The 22,997-nt window shown below is 31.5% G+C and overlaps 1 protein-coding gene across 1 annotated transcript in view; it reads left to right on the top strand.

Moving 5' to 3' along the window:
• The window catches only part of LOC127722033 (lysophosphatidic acid phosphatase type 6-like), a 37,407-nt gene that overhangs the window by 2,910 nt on the left and 11,500 nt on the right, over nt 1-22,997 (top strand). The window contains exons 2-8 of the mRNA XM_052228883.1: nt 1,668-1,799; nt 8,400-8,527; nt 9,573-9,661; nt 14,266-14,424; nt 15,512-15,579; nt 20,165-20,268; nt 21,281-21,370. Of these exons, the coding sequence (XP_052084843.1) occupies nt 1,668-1,799; nt 8,400-8,527; nt 9,573-9,661; nt 14,266-14,424; nt 15,512-15,579; nt 20,165-20,268; nt 21,281-21,370 (770 nt within the window). The remainder of the gene's footprint in view (nt 1-1,667; nt 1,800-8,399; nt 8,528-9,572; nt 9,662-14,265; nt 14,425-15,511; nt 15,580-20,164; nt 20,269-21,280; nt 21,371-22,997) is intronic.

The raw sequence follows: 22,997 nt of genomic DNA, 5'->3' as shown, positions 1-22,997 counted from the left end.
AAATTAAGCCCTTTCCAATAGATGGCGCTGCAAAATCTAAAAATAGCATAAAATCAAATTTTAAAGTTAGAATTTTTTTTCTCTTGACTATCATAACATTTGTGCAAAATTTCATTACATTTGGTTGATATGTCATGTGGACCCACTTATAAGCCTTTTGCATGGTTCTATCAAAGACTGGGTGTTAATAGAACAAAGGGGGTAAATTGCAAGTTTTTTGTTTTGTTTGAAAACCTTTATAGCTAGAGAAAATCTTGACATGGGCAAATTTTTTACGTTAGTTATGACTGACCTCTAAGTTCTGAACTTAAAAACTGAAGGTCTCCAACCTCAGACCACAGCTTATTTGAACTCCTGTGGTATTTCATTCCTCCACATCTTTACTTGAGTAGTAATGACTTCAGAAATTAAAACCAATAACGAATTGAAGAATTTGAATAGTTGAAATTTCAAGAATTTAGTATAAGTGTCTTTAATTGACTTTTACCATGTCCCTCCTTTATTTTAATGATTTTTGAACACTTATTTTTGGAGGTTATGGGGTGAATGACATCAAATCCATGAGTTGTACTTCAAACCAAAAAAATTTAGAAAGGATAGAAATAAATTGATGCATTCACAAGACATTTTTGAAAGTTGTGACATTTAACATATCTGAATTTGTCATTAGTGGAATTTGGCATCAAACAATTTAGTCTGTTGAGACTTACTGGTACAAGTAAGGGAATGTTGTTCCCATTTTGATACAGAAAGAATACCCCTATCTTGTCTAATAACTTCATAATGTGTTCATTTCTCAGGTTCATGATGAAGTGCTTGGCAATATTGTATTTGTGGACAAAGGGAGGTAATTCAAACATGCATATATTTATATACACATTTATTTGGTCCATGGAATCATAGCAAGTTAGTCTACATGTCAGTCTGATAGGGGTTATCTGATCTTTTTCTTCATTCACTTATGAACTTGCTATGGTCACATTATCAATTGTTATAAGTAAAACATGTCAGGCAGTTATTGTTAATTACATTTGGTTTACTGTATACAGTTGTTTTTTAAAAGTGGTCCAAGTTGCCTTAAAACCTTTTCCGAGTTGTTTAAAAAGTGGTCCAAGTTGTCTTAAAAAGTGGTGCAAGCTGCCTTAAGAAGTGGTCCAAGTTGTCTTAAAAAGTGGTCCGAGTTGTATTAAAAAGTGGCCCAAGTTGCCTTAAAAAGTGGTCCAAGTTGCCTTAAAAAGTGGTCTGAGATGTCTTGGTCTAATTTGTCTTTGGTCCAAGTTGTCATGTATTCCTGCAATAGTTCTATATCAAGTTATTTTTTGTCCACACCATATCTAAATATGATTTGAAATTATTCAAACTACTCTTCCAATCTTTCCATGAGTGATTTTGATCTCTTTGATTATTGGTGGAGGAAGCAGGAGTACCCCTAGGGAACCATGACATTCAGTAGGAAAACTTGCGAAGCCTAGTCAATTAATATAGGAATCCAACACACCTGCCACCAGGGATTTGAACTGACAACCTCCGTGTTGACAGGACTTGTGGTTGAAAATTATAGAACTGGCAGAGTATTAATAATACAATGCTTTGGTATGATATTACAATGAACCAAAAAAAAATTCTTCTCAAAGATTATGAAACTCATCAGCTCTGTTATTTTACAGGCAACATATCCAGTAAACATGTTGATACGACTTGCACCACACACCATGGTTGATATGGAATTTTTAAGTGCAGAAGGGAAAGAACTGTTACCGTCCAGATTTGATGCTCATTATCAAAAAACTAAATTGAAGGTAAGAATACAGATAACACAATCAATCAGGTATATTTTTTTTTCAAGAAATATTTTTCAAGGATATCAGTTAAAAAAGAATAGCTTCATGTACGGAATGGATTAATAGGAGAGAAAATGGTCAGAAACATTCAGTTTATTTGTACATGTATATGACCAGCCAGGGCTATCACTTAAATAGGTGATTTCAGAATTTGAAAATTGATAAAGTTAATAAAATTTGACACAAATTCTATCAGCATAAGCTGTAAGAATTTTTGAATAAGTACAAAACCTTGAGGTTAATCATTCTAAAAATAAAGAAGTAAAATCAGGTAACTAAGAATTGTTAACCTTTGTCTTACTAACATGACTGATAAGAGTTAAGTTAAGGGTACTTTTTATACGACCGCAAAAAAATTTTGTGGTCGTATATTGGTATGACGTTGGCGTCGTCGTCGTCGTCCGGCGTCGTCGTCCGAAGACATACTGGTTTTCGCACTCTAACTTTAGTTTAAGTGAATGGATCTTTTTGAAATTTGACCATAAGGTTGAATACCACAAAAGGAAGGTTGGGATTGATTTTGGGGGTTATGGTACCAACAGTTAAGGAATTAGGGGCCAAAAAGGGGCCAAAAATAAGCATTTTCTAGTTTCCAGACAATAACTGTGGAACGGTGTATGGATCTCTCTGAAATTATACCATACCTCAAAGGGATGGTTAGGATTTGCTTTGGGGGGTTATGGCTCAAACCGTTTAGGAATTAGGGGCAAAAAAGGGGGAAAAACAAGGTTGTCCTGGTTAATGGACAAATACTTTTGTACAAAACATAATTTAAAGCAGTGTAAGGGAGATAAATCAAATACATCATTGAGATTATCTCCCTTACACTGCTTTTAAATTATGTATAAAGTAATGGTTAATGAACTAAAGATAATTTAAAACAGTGTAAGGGAGGTAATCAAAATACAACGTTTTGGTTACTTCCCTTACACTGCTTTTAAATTATGTTTAAAGAAATGCATATCTATAAAGGAAGACCAGTAAAAATATCTGCAAATGTTGCATCTTTTTTTTTTACAAAAAAATCCATATGAAAGATTTGACAGTATATTTTTAATTCTATTATAAAATAGATTAAGTTAGCACTATGGTAAAATTAAATGGGTAATTATGGTTACCAACTCCATTGGAAATTTGAATTGAGATTATGACCATATCTTGAGGGAAAGAATTTTTTGGGGGAAAAAAGGGGGGGGGGATAAAAAGAAATTGTGGGGGGTCAATTTTTTCTCATTTCAGATTTCAGAAATTAAAAAGAATTATTCTTCAAATATTATTTTTTTTTCAAATTTCAAATATTGAAAAATTTCAAGAAGTAATCTTTAATTGCACAGTATGGCGCATTAGATTTGTAAAATCTTTGATCACATTTATTTATTTGTTATGCCGAATCTAACAGTGTATTTAAATTTTTAATTTTGGGTCCAGTTTTCAAATTGGTCTACATTAAGGTCCAAAGGGTCCAAAATTAAACTTAGTTTGATTTTAGCAAAAAATGAATATATGAGGTTCTTTGATATGCTGAATCTAAACATGTATTTAGATTTTTGATTTTTTGGCCCAGTTTTCAAGTTGGTCCAAATTGGGGTCCAAAATTAAACTTTGTTTGATTTCAACAAAAATTGAATATGTGGGGTTCTTTGATATGCTGAATCTAACCATGTATTTGGATTTTTTATTTGTGGACCCCGTTATCAAATTGGTTCATATTGAGGTCAAAAGGGTCCAAAATTAAACTTTGTTTGATTTCATCTAAAATTGAAGTATTGGGGTTCTTTGATATTCCAAATCTAACCGTGTATTTAGATTTTTAATTTTTGGTCCTGTTTTTTAAATTTGTCTACATTAAGGTCCAAAGGGTCCAAAATTAAACTTAGTTTGATTTTAACAAGAATTGAATTCTTGGGGTTCTTTGATATGCTGAATCTAAACATGTGTTTAGATTTTTGATTATGGGCCCAGTTTTCAAGTTGGTCCAAATTGGGGTTCAAAATTAAACTTTGTTTGATTTCAACAAAAATTTAATATATGAGGTTCCTTGATATGCTGAATCTAACCATGTATTTAGATTTTTGATTATGGGCCCAGTTTTCAAGTTGGTCCAAATTGGGGTCCAAAATTAAACTTTGTTTGATTTCAACAAAAATTGAATATATGAGGTTCTTTGATATGCTGAATCTAACCATGTATTTAGATTTTTTATTTGATGGCCCCGCTATCAAATTGGTTCATATTGAGGTCAAAAGGGTCAAAAATTAAACTTTTGTTTGATTTCATCAAAAATTGAATTATTGGGGTTCTTTGATATGCCAAATCTAACCGTGTTTTTAGATTTTTAATTTGGGTCCCGTTTTTTAAATTGGTCTTCATTGAGGTCCAAAGGGTCCAAAATTAAACTTAGTTTGATTTTAACAAAAATTGAATTCTTGGGGTTCTTTGATATGCTTAATCTAAACATGTGTTTAGATTTTTGATTATGGGCCCAGTTTTCAAGTTGGTCCAAGTTGGGGTCCAAAATTAAACTTTGTTTTGATTTCAACAAAAATTGAATATATGGGGTTCTTTGATATGCTGAATATAACCATGAATTTAGATTTTTTATTTGTGGGCCCCGCTATCAAATTGGTTCATATTGAGGTCAAAAGGGTCCAAAATTAAACTTTGTTTGATTTTTCATCAAAAATTGAATTATTGGGGTTCTTTGATATTCCAAGTCTAACCGTGTATTTAGATTTTTAATTTCAAGTCCCGTTTTTAAATTGGTCTACATTAAGGTCCAAAGGGTCCAAAATTAAACTTAGTTTGATTTTAACAAAAATTGAATTCTTGGGGTTCTTTGATATGCTTAATCTAAACATGTGTTTAGATTTTTGATTATGGGCCCAGTTTTCAAGTTGGTCCAAGTTGGGGTCCAAAATTAAACTTTGTTTTGATTTCAACAAAAATTGAATATATGGGGTTCTTTGATATGCTGAATATAACCATGAATTTAGATTTTTTATTTGTGGGCCCCGCTATCAAATTGGTTCATATTGAGGTCAAAAGGGTCCAAAATTAAACTTTGTTTGATTTCATCAAAAATTGAATTATTGGGGTTCTTTGATATTCCAAGTCTAACCGTGTATTTAGATTTTTAATTTCAAGTCCCGTTTTTAAATTGGTCTACATTAAGGTCCAAAGGGTCCAAAATTAAACTTAGTTTGATTTTAGCAAAAATTGAATTCTTGGGGTTCTTTGATATGCTGAATCTAAACATGTGTTTAGATTTTTGATTATGGGCCCAGTTTTCAAGTTTGTCCAAGTTGGGGTCCAAAATTAAACTTTGTTTGATTTTAACAAAAATTGAATATATGGGGTTCTTTGATATGCTGAATCTAACCATGTATTTTGATTTTGGACATTGGACCATAATAGGTAAATTAAAAAAATTCAAGTTCTTAGACCACATTCTTTCTGTGTCAGAAACCTATGCTGTGTCAAATATTTAATAACAATCCAAATTCAGAGCTGTATCAAGCTTGAATGTTGTGTCCATACTTGCCCCAACTGTTCAGGGTTCGACCTCTGCAGTCGTATCAAGCTGTGCCCCAGCGAAGCATTTTATTTAACCTTCAGCACACTAACTTACAGGCCTGCCTGGTGTGCTCTTGAAATAAAAATATTTTAGAAAAGGATAATTGACCTTTATGTCATGTGTTTCATGTAATATGTAAGCAAATCACAGAAAAAATTGTCATTTGATGGAAAGTTCATCTGTATTTGAAGATCAAAAGAAACATCAAAATCACTTAAATACTCATGTAGGTAATTACTGAAATGATCAAATTACCGGTAATTAAGTGATAATAAAATCACTTATTTAAGTCATACCCCTGACTGTTGACAGTTTTCTACCAACAATTTTCATAAAGCATGGTAAACAGGCAATTTCTAGCAATTATAGCATCACATTCAAGCCAATACCATTGTGCTGAAAAGCCCTGGGGAGAAAACTGTCATCATTTTAATTGAGTTGTTTTACATTTACAGGGTGGGTCCACAAGTGGATTGTTTACAACTTGTTTTTTTTACATTTACAGGTTGGGTCCACCAGAGGATTGTTTACAACTTGTTTTTTTTTACATTTACAGGGTGGGTCCACCAGAGGATTGTTAACAACTTGGTTTTTTCACATTTACAGAGTGGGTCCACCAGTGGATTGTTAACAACTTGTTTTTTTTTTACATTTACAGGGTGGGTCCACCAGTGGATTGTTACCAACCTGTTTTTTTACATTTACATTGTGGGTCCACCAGTGGATTGTTACCAACCTGTTTTTAGCTCACCTGGCCCGAAGGGCCAAGTGAATTTTTCTTATCACTTGGCGTCCGTTGTCGTTAGCTTTTTACAAAAATCTTCTCCTCTGAAACCACTGGGCCAAATTTAACCAAACTTGGCCACAATCATCATTAGGGTATCTAGTTTAAAAAATGTGTCCGATGACTTCGCCAAACAACCAAGATGGCGGCCATGGCTAAAAATAGAACATAGGGGTAAAATGTAGATTTTGGCTTATATCTCTGAAACCAAAGCATTAAGAGTAAATCTGACAGGGTAAAACTGATTATCAGGTCAAGATCTATCTGCCCTGAAATTTTCAGACAAATCTGACAACCTGTTGTTGGGTTGCTGCCCCTGAATTGGTAATTTTAAGGAAATTTTGCAGTTTTTGGTTATTATCTTGAATATTATTATAGATAGAGATAAACTGTTAACAGCAATAATGTTCAGCAAAGTAAGATCTACAAATAAGTTTTTTTTTTTCTCTTTTATTTGTTTTTCAATAGTCAGGATTTAATATACATGTACCCCTACACTACCACCTGACAAGGGTATCAAGGGGTTACATATAAAAAATAATTCAGTATACAATATATATCACTGACAAGTTGATTTTTATAATTATACCTGTAGTATTTAAGGTTACATATAAATTTTATTTGATTATATTCTCTCGCTCTCTGACTTTCTCTCATAAAATACAAATACTCTTCACTCATTTGCTTTGCTACAATATGTACATGATGTATCTTGACTTACATTTTAAAAACAAAATATTTTAAAGAAAAAAAAAAAAACAAAAAAAAATTCAAGGCTAAATATTTGCTCATGACATATAGATATTTTATTCTCTCACTTATATGAAACAATAATTAATTAAATATTACATGTAAAGGAGACCAAAATTTTTCACACACTTGGACTCTATTATTTTTCTTTGCAATATAATATTCAAGAAATTGGTATTTCTTTATTCTATTCTTTAACCCAACCATATTTGGTTTTGTTTCATTTAATTTACATTTGTATATATAGTTTTTTGTAATTATGACTAACAGATTCAGTAATAAACTTTCATGTTTGCAACCAAGAAACACATTCTCTTTGTTAAGAACAAAGTTTACAAAAAAAAGTTTTACTGCATTTGAAAAAGACTGCCACAATTGAAAAGTTATTGGGCATTCAAAAAAAAGGTGTTCAATGGTTTCTTCAGCAAGTTTACAAAAAATACACATCTTGGTGTCTTTTAATTTAATTTTGTATAAAAAGGTATTAGTTGCTATGATTCTATGCAAAAATTTGTATTGAAAAGTTCTTAAATAAACATCTCTACATGATTTTTTGGTTATCCTGAAATATTCTGACCATTCTGTTGTATCAATAATCAACAGTTCTTCCCATTTCAGAAACTTGACTGTTGGTAGTTCAATAACTTTATTTACTAATTTTTTATATACAAATTTGGCTTTCACATTACCTATAATTCTCTTTAAAAAAATATCACCATTATCAGGCTTATCCAAATCTACAAATAAGTTGGCATGACCAAAATTGTCAGTCAACCCTTTAGGAGTTATTGCCCTTTATAGTCAATTTTTAACAATTTTTCGTAAATTTTTGTAATCTTTTACAAAAATCTTCTTCTCTGAAACTACTGAGACAAATTTAACCATACTTGGCCATAATCATTATTAGGGTGTCTTGTTTAAAAAATTTGTCTGATGACCCTGCCTTCAAACCATCATGGCTGACTTGGTTAAAAATAGAACATAGGGGTAAAATGCAGTTTTTGGTTTATATCTCTGAAACTAAAGCATTTAGAGCAAATCTGACAAGTGGCAAAAATGTTCATCAGATTTAGATTTATCTGCCCTGAAATTTTCAGACGAATCCGACAACCTGTTGTTGGGTTGCTGCCCCTGAGTTAGTAATTTTACAGAAATTTTACAGTTTTTTGTTATTATCTTAGATATCATTATAATATCTAATATCTAATACTATTAAGATTTCCAAAGCATCAGTAAATACAGGTGAGCGACACAGGCTCTTGAGAGCCTCTAGTTTTACATTTACAGTGTGGGTCCACCAGTGGATTGTTTTAAATAAAACAACTTGGTGTGTTTACATTTACAGGGTGGGTTCCCCAGAGGATTGTTAATAACAACTTAGTTTTTTTTACATTTACATTGTGGGTCCACCAGTGGATTGTTAACAACTTGTTTTTTTTTACATTTACAGGGTGGTTCCACCAGTGGATTGTTAACAACTTTTGGACAAGATCAGATGTACTTATTGGGAAAAAGACTTAGAAAAGAATACATTGAGAATATTAAATTTTTAGATTCTTTTGATCCAAACTTGGTAAAGTATGTTACTTTTTATTTTATTTTTTATAGAGATTAATATATGTGTACATGTATTTCAGGGTTGTAATTTCAAGGGGTACCTCTGATTTGTGAATGCCATACTTTTATTTTGAAAAAAAAGGCTTTTTCAATATCATGACTATACCATAACATACAAGATTTATCATAAACAAGAAATTATTGTGAAAAAGAACAAATATAATATGTAGTAACAAATTTAAACTGCCTTTAATTGATTTATGACTACTGAACAGCGGTATACACCTAATGCCTTTATTTGTGCAGAAAAGGAGCCTTTGAATTATTCTACAATATGGTCCACAAGTAATAATTTCTAAAAGCTGACAAACTTGTCTACAAATAATGATTTTAATAAAGCCTTTTCTGAAAATTAAAGTCAGGTTTAAATTTGACAAAACATTTTTGATATTGAGGCTGTGATAAGTTACCATTATTTTCTATACAACTTACAAATGTTAGAATTTTCAATAAAGTATGATGTAATTTGAAAAAAAAACTCAATCTGATACAAATTACTGTAAATTCAGAAATTAATGCAAGGTTTTTATTAAATGTGAATAATGCGACTCCATAAGTATCACATTAATAAGAACTCACATTCTGATATATGATACATATATATGTAGGAAGCTTTTCCTAAAATCGCAATTATTAAACTCACATTTTTTTTTTTATTTTTCAAAAATTGCAATAATGAACATGAAATAACTTCTGAATTTACAGTATTCTGTTTCCTGGAAGATATCTGGTTCACTGCAATGAAGAATGAAGAGATTTATCTTATTGATTTTCATATAAGATATATTCTGTTTAAAAAATTTCTAAACTATTTTGATTTTTCATATGTTTATATTTATTCTACGTTTATCTTTTACCACATTTGGTTATAAAAAAATAATGATATCAGATGCTCAGACAAATTACTACTACCCATTATTTGTACATAGGCAGTTAGGCAGCTAACTAAACTATTCTAGAAACATTAAAAAAGAAAGGTTGTTTATTCACCTTTATCTTTATACAGATTGAAAACAACTCATATGAAAAGAACAAAAGAATCACTACGATGTGTTCTGGCAGGATTTTTTGGTGCAGAAAATCTCAATAAGAATGGTAAGTTTTTGGAAAATGACGCTATCAGCGGCATGTTTCCGATACCATTGACCAGAACTAACGGAAGTCGATTATTGCCTCCGCCTACCGCACTCGGTTTCATATTTACTATTTTACATACTAGCAGGAATCTGCTTGTATTCCGCTACACTCGAACAAAGTGTTGTAGTCGGACGGAAACCAGTTTACATACTTTATTTTATTTACCAAAAAGATATCTTGACCTGTCCATATTTTTTTTGTTATTAAATGGTATTTGGAGCTATCCCTTTGTTATATTTTTCATATTTATTCGAGCTTTCACTTTTATGCACATGTCTTACAACCGTAAACAATCGGTATGTGTACATGATAAATAGATCCGTTTTGTTATGGTGTTGGACTTTTTACCCTCCAATGATCAGCAAACGCTAGACAAAATAGTTCTCCTAAATAATGTCAGCCTTTCATGCCATTTCAACTTTACAATCATTAAAAAAAGTGAAAATCGGAATCATTTTGATATCCATTGGATAGAAACTGGTCTTTATCCAGATTTACGAAGATTTTAAAAATCGGAAATTAGTAATACGGTTATACCCACGCGGTGCGTATGAATCTTTGTTTACAAAACAGGATTTCGGAACGTCTCTAGTTTTTAGATCGTAAGTCACGATAAACTCAAACTGAAAGTAAACAGTTGTTTGTAAGACGCATGTTGACTCACCATAAACAAGCTGAAACGTTCAGTATGGCATATATTTTAGGTTAAAGACGGTCCCATTCATTTAAAAAGCATTTTGAAAGTAGACGATGGGATTATTTCAGGTTTGGGGAACGAGTAAATTATCACAATTTAGACACAAAGTTCATTTCTTGACGACCTCATAATTTCATCATGTCATTGGTACAAATCGATATTTACTGTTTACTGTCGCTTCTCATGTTTTGTATTTAAACGGTCGTTTATTTTTAAACCCGAACCAGGCATATGCATTCTGTAATTGTGCAAATCTTCGTTCTTTGGTCAATTGGCTTATGGATAGTTGTATCAATTTCAACTCTTACATTATTTTTTTTAAAAATATATTTGCATTACACATGCAATGGCAGTACCTTTCCAATTACTATTTATGTGTTGTGTCTAAATTAAAGTTGTAACACTTTATAGTGACTGGAAAGGGTAGAAAAATTCATCAGATGAGAAAAGGCTGAAGATACTTCAAACGGCACCGAATCATTAGATATTGCATCTTATAAAAAGAAACTGAGATTTGGATAGTTCCACTTCAAGGTAAAAATGTTTATCTCTTGTGAAATGAAATAAAAAAATATTGTAACACTGCAGTTAATTAATAAAGATACTATTACGTGTATTTCTGTATTGGCCTTATTATTGGTTCTCGGCCAGCAGTCAAACGGCACGGAATCATTAGATATTGCATCTTTTAAAAGGAAACTGACATTTGGATAGTTCCACTTCAAGGTAAAAATGTTTATCTCTTGTGAAATGAAATAAAAAAAAATATTGTAACACTGTAGTTAATTAATAAAGATACTATTACGTGTATTTCTGTATTGGCCTTATTATTGGTCCTCGGCCAGCAGTATTGGGCTGGCCTTCCGCTTCGCCTCAGACCAAAACACCCAAGACATGGACCAATAACAAGGCCAATACAGAAATACTTACGCAATAATATTATAGAATGACAGTATGGTTCAATAGCGGGAATCAGCCCCTCAACTACTTTTTACATAAATATTAACTTCTGGCTTCAACGCTTTGTTCGTCTTGTCTGGAGATCTTGCTGTAGTTCCAGTTCAGCAAGCATTTTAGAGACGTATCCCGTCCATCCTCTTTTGACTTGTAATCTCTGGTGATAAATTTTGCCGCTTGACATTGTATCCTTTTAAGCTTGTTTTTTTTTGTTACCGTGTAGGGGTCCCATACTATGGCTCCATATTAAATTATAAGATCCATTACTAAAGATCTAGATCATTGTTCTAATCTGACACAAATTTCAATAACTGGAATGCTACCCAAGTTGAATATATGGTGACCCACGAGAACAGCATTATCACTATTGAAATTGTGTTTAATACAATGATTGTTCAATGTCATTAACTTAAATGGAGACAGACATTTGACCTGAAAGACATGAAAGGTGGAGTGGGAGTGCAAAATTAAATACTAACTGACTATGATATATGGTTAAAGAATGAATATCAATTACATGAGTCAACATGGTCAAGGGCAGAGTTGTTATAAAATAACAATATGGCAGAGAAGTGGTTTCAAGTTTCATATAAAGCGACCTGACTGACATGAAATAAAAAATCGAAGGAGTATCCCTATTTGTCTAATCTTCAAGGTGAAATAAAACTAGTAAAACAATATTATACTATTGTCTAAATATACAGAAATATAATTTGCTTCAAGTAACAGAAATAACTAGGTCACTAGTAACTTATTTAATGAGTATGTGGGGTATAAGAGCTTGCTAACAACAGGCTCTTCATAATCATTTGGTTTGAAAAGGATACTAGTAGTCTATATTCTTGATTTAGAAAAATGTAATTGCAAGAACAAAATCACATTACTTAGAATACTTTAGATCATTCAGGCAGTCTTTATTTATATGTACAAAAGAACAGCCAGTAGTCATTGGATATTGTAGATCATTCAAATAGTCTTGACCTTTTTATTAGTACAAAAGAACAGCCAGTAGTCATTGGATATTGTAGATCATTCCGGTAGTCTTGACCTATTTATTTATACAAAAAAAAAACAGCCAGTAGTAATTGGATACTGTAGATCATTCAGATAGTCTTGACCTATTCATTTGTACTGAAAAAAACAGACACATATACGAATATCAATTATATGCTTACGAGACATGTTGCAATGTTAAACTTATTACGGTACATGTATGTGAAAATCAAGACTTGCATAAAAAATATCACAATATTAGAGACAGTGGCGTCATTTTTCCTCAGAGCTTTCAGCTCTTTGATTTCTTATATCTGGATGAAACTTTTTTATGCATTTATACTTATTTGTATGGTATAAATGACAAAACGGGATTAAATTAAGGTTGCATCTAAGGTAATGAACTATTTTAATGAAAGCCATTACAAAATAAGTAAGTCTTGTGGAAAATACCCAGAATAATTTGTATGTCATTGTATCAAGGTTTACACCCATATGTAATCCTTGATTAATACACACGTATGAATTGAAAAAATGGGGTATATATCTTTGGGGAAGAGACCTTAAAATGCAATGTATCTAGAAAAGCTGTCTAGATGTTGTTACAATGTATGCCCCTAGATATGTTTTCTGGGGATGACTACCTTTTTATCTCGTGTATCTTTTGCAGTCAAACTCTGCCCTTGACATTCATCCTATGTACCTTGATTTAATCCTTTGTCCCTTCGTCAATTTCCCCATTTGTCTTGTATTCTTTAATAGGTCAAAACAAATATAGTTGTTTTCTGACTCCTTTCCTACCATAAACTCATGACTACCCTAACACATTTATGGACATTTTTTGTTCAGCACTGTTAAAAGTCCTTATGGTTTTTGTTCAGCTCTTTTAAAAGTTCAGAACATTTCCCTACATAGTCTATGTAAAATATTTTTACAAAAAATATTCAAGCAAATTTGATCAGCAATACAAGATCTACTAAAATGCCTACATGACTGAGACCATTAGATGACCCCATAGAAGTCATTGGCCCTACATAAATAAGAATTTTAGACTGTTTTTATTGTTTTTGTCTAGCTACTATATCAAAAACTGTAATAGATAGGTGGAAACTATACTAGCACAATTAATCAGAAATACAAGATCTACCGAAATGCCAATACAACCAAGACAATTGAATGACCCCTTAAAGAGTTTAGCTTTAAATGACTTTTAACTAATTTTTATATCGGTCATATACTTTTTTAAAGATCTACTGTGAATCTACTCAGCCAATTTCAACCAAAGTTGAGGTGAATGATCCTTTATATGATATCTTTGATAAAGTTTGTGTTTTTTTCCCCTGTCAGATATATCGCGATAAAATGCATTTAATTGTCTTAATATATATCTTGAAAACTTTTATAGATAGAGGAAATCTGACAGGGACAGAAATGCTCAAAATTTCAAGATCTACCATGCATGTCTACCTATCTCGAGGTTGCACAAAACTGATTTTTGACGAATGTTTGTCTTTTTTTTTTGCCAAATTTCTTTAGAAAGTTCTACATTTGTATAGATTAAAACTTTAGGCAGCATAAATGATCTGCAATATAGGATCTAAAAAATCATCATAAAATAACTGATATTTAAAGCTAAAAATTGATTTGTATGTCAAAAAGGCATATCTTTACCAAGTGAGAGATTGATGCTCTTAGAAGCCACTTGCTGTAGGTTGTGATAAATTTGGAAAATGAATGCATAAATTGAATTCTTAATTTACAACACACAATTTAAATATTAATGTTAAAATTTTAGAGTATTTAAGCAGTAGTTGTATGTTGTAAAATGGAATATAAGTATTGACTTTTCAAAAATTTGTAATACAGTACATTGTGTATAAGCCAGGACCTCAACTTTTCTGCTATTTATTTTTAGGTCCAGTAAAAGTTGAAAGTAATGACACCACAGATGAATATCTTGTACCTTCTCCAAATATTTGTCCTGTCTTTAGACAGATAAATCATTCTGCCATGATCCATGGATCTGATATACCAGAGTTCAAGGAGGATAGAGCACTGTTAGAGGAGACATTAGGTAAACACATTGTGCTATCAATTCAGGGACCACTACAAACCAACAGTTATCCAACTGGCAGTAAAATCTATGCTAAAAAGCCTACAGAACAATTTATGAGGGGTCCATAGGTGGCCTGTTGCAAGGCCTAAGTTCTGCCCCTTTCCATCTGACCCTTTTTTCAGTGGTTATCCTTATTTCCTACTCTTTGTCCAGATCAGCTTACTTTGCAGAACCTACTTGTTGTATTCTTTGTTATATTAAAATAAGAAGATGTGGTATGATTGCTAATGAGACAAAAATCCACAAGAGATCAAATGACATAGAAGCTAACAACTATAGGTCACTGTATGGCCCACAGCAATAAGCAAAACTCATACTGCATAGTCAGCCATAAAACGCCCCGAAATGATAAATGTAAAACAATTCAAACGAGAAAACTAACTGCCTGGTTTATGTACAAAATAATGAACGAAAAACAAATATAATATACAGCAAAAACAACAACCACTGAATTGCAGACTCCTGACTTGGGACAGGCACATACAGAATGTGGTGGGGTTAAACTAGTTTGGAGGTGCCAACCCTCCCCTAACCTGGGTCAGTGGTGTAACAGTACAACATAAGAACAATCTATAGAAATCAGTTAAAAAGGGCTTAACTCATCAGATCGATACAAAGCAGTTAGACATATAACAAAAACGCAGACGGGACGTGGCAGGGTATTTATACATCCCTACAACAACAAAAAAAAGACACTTAGTAAAGATCTGAGAATACTTGCAGTTACTGACAGCTAGTTCAAAGCCAGTAACAACTAATAAAAATCATTGCATCTAAGATTACTTCGTTCTTGTCATGAATATACATGAAACATTTGCCACTGGACATTGGAGGAAATAACAATCAATCAATAAATCAAAATTAACCAAATCATACAATAAATCTCCTTTTTTCTCTTTAAAAAATTCATATGGTCATTTGGTTGCCTAGGGAGTTCATTCTAATTATCAGAATTAATAAATATCCAGATAACTGCTGATATAGTTTTGAACTTATGTCACATCAATAAATGCGTTTATTCACTGTATTTTCTGTTAATTTGCAGGAAAAAAACATTTTTCGAAGAAAGCAGTGCAGTTCATAGATTGTAGGGATGATCTTATAGCAAGAAAGGTAAAGTTACACTTTAGTCAGAGCACCAAATAAGAATTGAAGAGTTTCATGCATATTTTAACTCACCATAAGATTTGATGTATTTGGTATTTTTCTTACCCCATCATTGCTAAGCTGGAGGATATATTAATCATTGTGTTTATGTTCTTTATTCATTTCTTCCACATTTAGTATTGGAAATGCCTCCGAATCAGTTGGTTGTAAAAGAGAGGCGAAAGATACCAAAGAGATATTCAAACTCATAAGTCGAAAACAAACAAACAATGTCATGGCAATAAACGAAAATACAACTAAAAGACAAACTACAGTCCACAAAACACAACATAGAAAACCAAAGACTGAGCAACGAAAACACCACCTAAAAACATGGGTGATCTCAGGTGCAACTGAAGGGTAAACAGATCCTGCTCTACATGTGACACCTGTTGTGTTGCTTATGTAAGTACAAAAAGGTTTTAATTTAACATTCAAAGATTCTTTATTATATAAAGTTTTTTTTGTGTATCCTGTTTTATTATCTTATCAGATCTATTTTAGGGTATCCCATAGCATTACATGGACAATACCATATGATGAAGACTCAGGTAACGGTCAAATTGACTCCTATGGTATCTAAATTTTGATCTCATACAATTGTAAAAAATAAATTGTGAAATTAATATATACATGCAAGAGAATATTAAATTGGTTGAATTGCAAATTCTCAAAGCTCCAAATTGTTTTTTATACAACCGTGACAAGAACCCAAAAGAAGCAATAATGGAGCTTACTTATACTTTTTCCCAGCAAATTAGAATTCATTACCAAGAACTTGTTTATTGATGAAATTTAAGATTGATTAAAAAAGAAAAAAAAATCTGTAACAAGATACCATAAGATACCAAATTTAGTTGACTTCAAAAATTAAAAGAATAAATCAAAATTAAAAAAAAATCCAAATTGAAATTTGACAAATGTTATATTTTAATTAAAGTAGAGTAAATGTTGTAACCAGTTTACGATATAAACCAATAGCATAGCTTTGTTTCTAAATAACAATGCACTAATACTAACATTGAATTGGGATATTCCAAAGTGTTTTTGGTTGTGTCCCAAAGCTTTAGTAGGTTAACAATGCAACTCACAGATCTAGAGACATGGGGGTTGGGGGAGGAAGGGTCGTCACCATAGCATAATCAGGGATGGTTAAACGAAAGAAAACACACTACAAAAAATTCCCCACAAAATCGGGTTGTACACAAGTGTAAGATTTGTTTGTTTTTATTAAAGGTTTACCCTTGTACGTCCATACCTCCACATACACAAAGCTTATTACCACACAACACAGATCAAGTTCGAATTTGGGTGGTGTCACTTTTATCGTTCTTGAGTTATGCTCCTTTATAAATGGAAAATTCCTGAATTTATCATTTCCTTTCTCTAACTTTAGTTTGCCTCAACCAAATGTTATGAAACTTATACACAATGCTTATTACCATAAAACACAGATCAAGTTCGAATTTGGGTGGCCTCACTTTTATAGTTATCTAGTTATGTCCCTTTATAATGTTATATGCAAGCGGGGCATCATATGTATCACATGGACACATTCTCCAGTTATTTTTTATTGTCTATATCCACTTTCAACAGTATTTCATTTATATCATAGAGACCTTTTTAATTGGTGGAGGTTGTACATGGAGAGAACAGGCATTCCTAGGTAGGCAACTTTATTACACGAGGGTGTATCAATTGCATGTTTTCACCAGTGCAAGAAAGTCCTACCCTATTTGGACAACTATAAACAAGTACCACTTCTTTCCAGCTGTAAACCAAGTTAAAAGCATAAATAGCATTTGTTCGCCAACTAGAACCTTATTATCTGTAATGTCTATGCTGTCTTGTGGTCTTTCAAAATTAAGATAAAAGCAAATGAAACTGTCGGTTTAAAAATGTACATGTTGTACCTCTAGATCAGCATGATGAAGTTGATTTTATAGTGCTAGCTCACAGCGCTAAGAGCCCAACTTGAATAGAACAAATTATCCTGACGCCTGTCTTGGCAAGTCTTTGCTGTATCTCCATTAAATGGTGCCTATTTTGTGAAAAAGCAGTAACTACCTATTACAAAGTCTTTTGTTTGTCTATCATGGTGGGAACTAGATGAGATACAATAACTTGGAAAGGGCATTATGAAAAACATCCATTTATCTTATTCCACAGGAAGAAATTTTGCAATAAAATCAAGATCTGCAAATTTGTTCTAGGGTTTTTTATTACATGTATGTTATTACCATTGTCAAACGGAATCATATAATGAATGCATTTCATTTGGTTAACTTTCATGACTTTAATAAAGTTTAACATTAAATTTTAAACAAATAAAAAACCAGCCGAGCCTTTAACACAAAACAGCTGTAGAGCCTCCAGGCATTTAATGATTTTTCCTCCTTGAAGTAGCATATCCAAAAAAGATCTTTTTGTGTCTCTGTAATCTGAAAAAAGTCTAGAAATCTTTAAGTTAAAAAAAAAAGTTTGTATATATAATCTCAACATAGAATATAATGTTTATTAGATTTAGCTATACGCCAAAACTTTTGAAATTTTGTTTGTTTATATAATTTTCAGCCGTTCAAATTTTTGATCAATTTATGTAAATCAATGTCAAAATTTGTTTTTTGGTTTAATTCCTCAGACTAAACGAAAAAGTCAATAAATACAAATGCCAGTTTGAGTATGCATAAATTTAAATTCAGTTGACAGATTCAACAATGTTCACATAATTGAGACAATTGTTGTGAGACATTTTTTATTTTCTCTCGATGGACTGATCCAATTTTATTCTTAAAAAATCATAAACCAACTAATTTAAGCGACCACCCAAAGACCATTCCTACCAAATCTTGTTCAAATTGACCTTGTGGTTTCTGAGTAGATTAAAATGTGAATAGTTTACAGACAACAGATGCAAAGTGACGACAATTTATAGCTCACATGTCCTTTTGGGTCAAATGAGATAAAAATCAAATATTTGGCTAGGGGACCCCAAAAACTGATAAGAGAATGATGTCACAAATGCAATTAATGATAGACGAGACAATATACAGTAACTTTGAAACTTGTTCTGCTTTTTAGTTGTTGATTATAATACAATTCAGAATAAAAGCTACAAAACTACTGAAATATATACAAATTTGACATGAAATCCATCTTTGAAAGGGTAAAGAGTATCTTGATAAAAATTATCCTGATAAAAATTTCTGCAGCTTCAACAGGTAACAAGACATAGTAACAGATAAGATGGACTCTCGACAAAGTAGTAACTGTTTCGCTTGCTGTATACACAACGAAATTTAAAATTGGTTTCCTGAAGCAAAGGCCCATATAATATTGATGATTGCCATTAAAAATTTATATTTTTTTTTATATTTTATTTATATTTTAAGAAGCTTCAACTTTAAAATATGACAGGATACAATAAACATGAAGTCCTGTTCTTTTAAAGGAAATTGGGTTTTAAAAGTACACTTTACACAAAAATAAAAATAAATAACTACTGGAAAATGAAAAGTTTGACATATTTTATCCATATCATTGAAAACATGAACCCTATATGATATTAAAACTCTACCAGAGATACTGAGTCATGGATGCAATATATATATGAACTCTCGACGTGCTATTTATGGAATGTAGCAATCCGTTCAATTACTAAATAGGTGTTCAAAAATATACAACTATATATGCACATGCAAGTCAAAATATTATTCTACATGTTTTCATACATTTATTTGGGGTCAAAATCCAGGACACTTCTATTGATGTGACAAGATGCAATATGCGTAAATTCCTAGAATTATTTTATATATTTGTATTCAAATAGTATGAGGGCATGTAAAATGGCATTGCACGAGTTAAGTCTGTTAGCATATTGCATGCAAACATGATTGGAAGCAATTTGTTTGCATGGTTTCTTAAAAAAATATTCCTCAACAAAATAACGAAAGAAACCACCTATGTTGCTTCAAGTAACGTCATGAAATAAAATATGATATCACTATTAACAGATTCCATTGTAATTGGTTACAATTTTATATCTTCCGTTACATCAAAATAGAAACAAACATTGGAGTATGGACGTATCCAAGTCATTTTTAGTAGAACTTCGTAGGAGCTTTATGCCGTTCATTTTGTTCCAAATTTTAAAAAGATGAAATATATTATCATTGACCTTGTTCGTAATCTCTCCAGCGTTACAGTGCTTCGTAGACGAAAAAAATCTGACAAGTAGTAAAACAAAATCAGCATTTTAATATTCAAAATAAAGAAAATAATAGTCCTTAGTCATTAGCAAATTGATTTAAGACAAGTAACACTTTCTGAAGAATAATAACCTTGAACAAAGGTAACAATTTTCACATATATTTGCAAATGAACATAGTTTTGGCGTGACCTAGGAACCCATGACCTTTACCTGAGTTTTCATCATATCACAACCATGGAAAAAAGAAGTAGGAATTTGTAATCAGATATTGGCAGCTTGGAATATGAAATTTTTAGCTCTGTTCACAGTATTTCTTGTTTAATTCATTAGCTATTTTTTCAGACTCACGGATTGCCATTTCCTGAACACATAACTCCAGAAATTGTAGATATGGTAGATAAAAATGCTACAAAGCTTCTTTTTTATGCAGTATGTGGACAACATGAGTAAGTTCCCATACTTTTTTATGCAGTATGCGGACAACATGAGTAAGTGTCTATGGTATTATTTTGTAGCCATGTAAATGTCACAGTAATCTCACCCAGGCTGTTTTAGTGTCGTGGCACTGCGATGCTATAATTATTTACCATGTTGCTATAATAATTTCAGCAATGCTATAATTATTTTGAAGATGCAATTTTTTAATGTCTCTATACCTAACTGCAAAATCGATCGATGTCCTACTTTTTGGACTTTCATCTAATCGCCGCTTACAATCATTAACATATGTTAAAAGTTGAAATGCTAAATTGCAAAATAATTATGTTTTTCCACAAGTAAACAAGGTCTTCTAAATATAGACTAACTTTTACCGTGGCTTCTGTGGAAGTTTGTTTGCACTGAGACCATGGGGATAGACAATACAACTTTATAAAAAAACATTCCAAGACAAGTATGTCCAACTGGCTGCTTGTTTAAATAGAAATACATTATAGTACAGTTCCAGGCCTCAGACTTAGTAATTTTAAGACCCTGTCAGATCACAATCTGACTTGCATAAAATTGGTTCTATTTATGTTATTGCATAAATAAGGTTTAAGGTCTTTACACAAAAAAGTCTCATTGCATCTTCAAGTTATTTTTGAAATAATGTGGATTCATTTATTTTCATTGGTCCCAATTTTTGCGGATTAAGGAAAACTTACACTTTCGTGGATATAAAAATTTTGTGGTTTTGCCAAAGTTTGCATACGAGCCAATTGAAAATTTCTAATTCTTTGAACATTTAAATTCGTGGTTCGTCTGTACCCAATAAATCCACGAAAATTGGTTTCATCGAAAAATAATAAATCCACAGTAAGTGATATTTTGTTTCTTTAAATTTTTGGTTTAGACTGCTAGCTTACTTTCATTATTTTACTATTATGAAATGTGCAAAAAGTATATCCTTGTAAAATTTGTACAAGATCATTCCAAATATTGATAGTGTAATAAAATGATATGTTTTATTATTTTCAGAGCTGAAAGATTAGTAGCCACACGTTTATCTACAGGAAGATTAATTCAAGTATTTCTTGACAATATCCAAAATGTTGTAAAAGGAGAGAAGTAAGTCCAATTAATTACAGTAGTTATGTATGCTCTGTATAAGCTTCCTCTCTGAAGAGCACCACCATGAAATATGGTGTAAAGCAGGACATTAAATTCATATGAAATGAGTTTCTTGAAATTGTAATGTTAAGGAAATTATTTAATCAGTGCATACTAATATACTAAACTAAGTCCTCTATACACATTTTTTAACAATCAAAACGAATCAATAACATATAATTGACAAAAAATATTTCATTCAGTGAAAACTTTCCCTGGTAATTAACTTCCATGTTTTATTGCTGAAAATTACCGAATGTAACCTTAATAAATCTTTAACTAAGAATCACGGAGCACGTGAAAAATAAGTGAAATGCATGATAGACGAGCAATAGAGAGATGTTTATATATTTTTTTGGTATTTTCCATGCGTTTCTAATTGTTAATTAAACTTTGTCATAACAGTTGTTAAATGCATATGGTTTGGTGTATAATAAAATCTCTCTTTCAGAATCAATTAAAACTACCTAGCTTCAACAGTCAAGGGTCTAACTTAAATAAGTTATTAGAGAAAAATATCATACATGTGTTATTCCGGTTGGTTTCATGAGTTGTCTGCTCTTTATTCCTAAAATGTTCTTAATCTTTAGTAACAAAAGTTTGTTATTTGTTAAAAAAAATCTTTTAATATTTTACTTTTTATTGGGAACTTGGGAATTCTTGAAACTTTGCACAGATATTTAACATGACAGGATAACTCATTTTCCAATTAAATTAAATCATTTTTTATCAACCATGGTAAATCAATGAGACAAGGCTTTTTTAAAAGTGCTGTAAAGTTTAGTATGCATATAGACAATAATAATATCAATAGAACTTGTATACATTTTAACAAAACTAATGATGTATACTGCCCCTTTGAAACATGTAACATACATACATGTATGTTATTCCAGTTTTGGGTTTTTTTAGTCAACAATAACAAGTGTATGTTATTTTTCTCTAATAACTTATTTAAGTTAGACCCTTGACTATTCAAGTTCCTTTTACCTTTTCTCTCAACATGATTTCTCCCCACATACTTGGGCTGTGCAGTTGCTGAAGTCCTATTGAGAGGTCTCGTGGTTAAGGTCACTGCATAGGGAAAAACTATTGGCAAATTAAGAATATGGGTAGACATTAATTCAATAGCAGTACATCTTTAAAAGCATTTGCCTTTAATGTCATCTTGTACATGCCATTTAACTCTATTCTAAACTTGTGTTTAATACTCTATCTTATTTGATTGTATTGTTTTGTGGTTTGCTATCTCATTGAAATTGAACCACATCTCATTTTATTTATACTTACATGAAGTTGAAATTCTGAAGCTTTTGTCGGAATTCTTTGAGATTCTCTACATACAAATTTGTTTGAATTATTGCTCTAAAGCAGATATTTTTACTTTTACCAGAAAATAATACCAAAAAAATTAGATAATGGTGATGCAAAAAGGACTAAGTTGATAAATTTACAGGTTATCAAATATTGATAAATAAGATGTTTCTACAACAGTAAATATGGGGAAACAAATTCTCTGCACAAAAAGTTCTTCATGTACAACAAGTCTCATTATACATATTTCAAAATCTACTGTGGATTAGTT

This window comes from Mytilus californianus, unplaced genomic scaffold (genome assembly GCF_021869535.1).
Source record: "Mytilus californianus isolate M0D057914Y unplaced genomic scaffold, xbMytCali1.0.p SCAF_12, whole genome shotgun sequence".
Taxonomy (NCBI): domain Eukaryota; kingdom Metazoa; phylum Mollusca; class Bivalvia; order Mytilida; family Mytilidae; genus Mytilus; species Mytilus californianus.
Note: the sequence above shows the minus strand (reverse complement) of the source record. Positions and strands in the feature narration are given on the sequence as shown.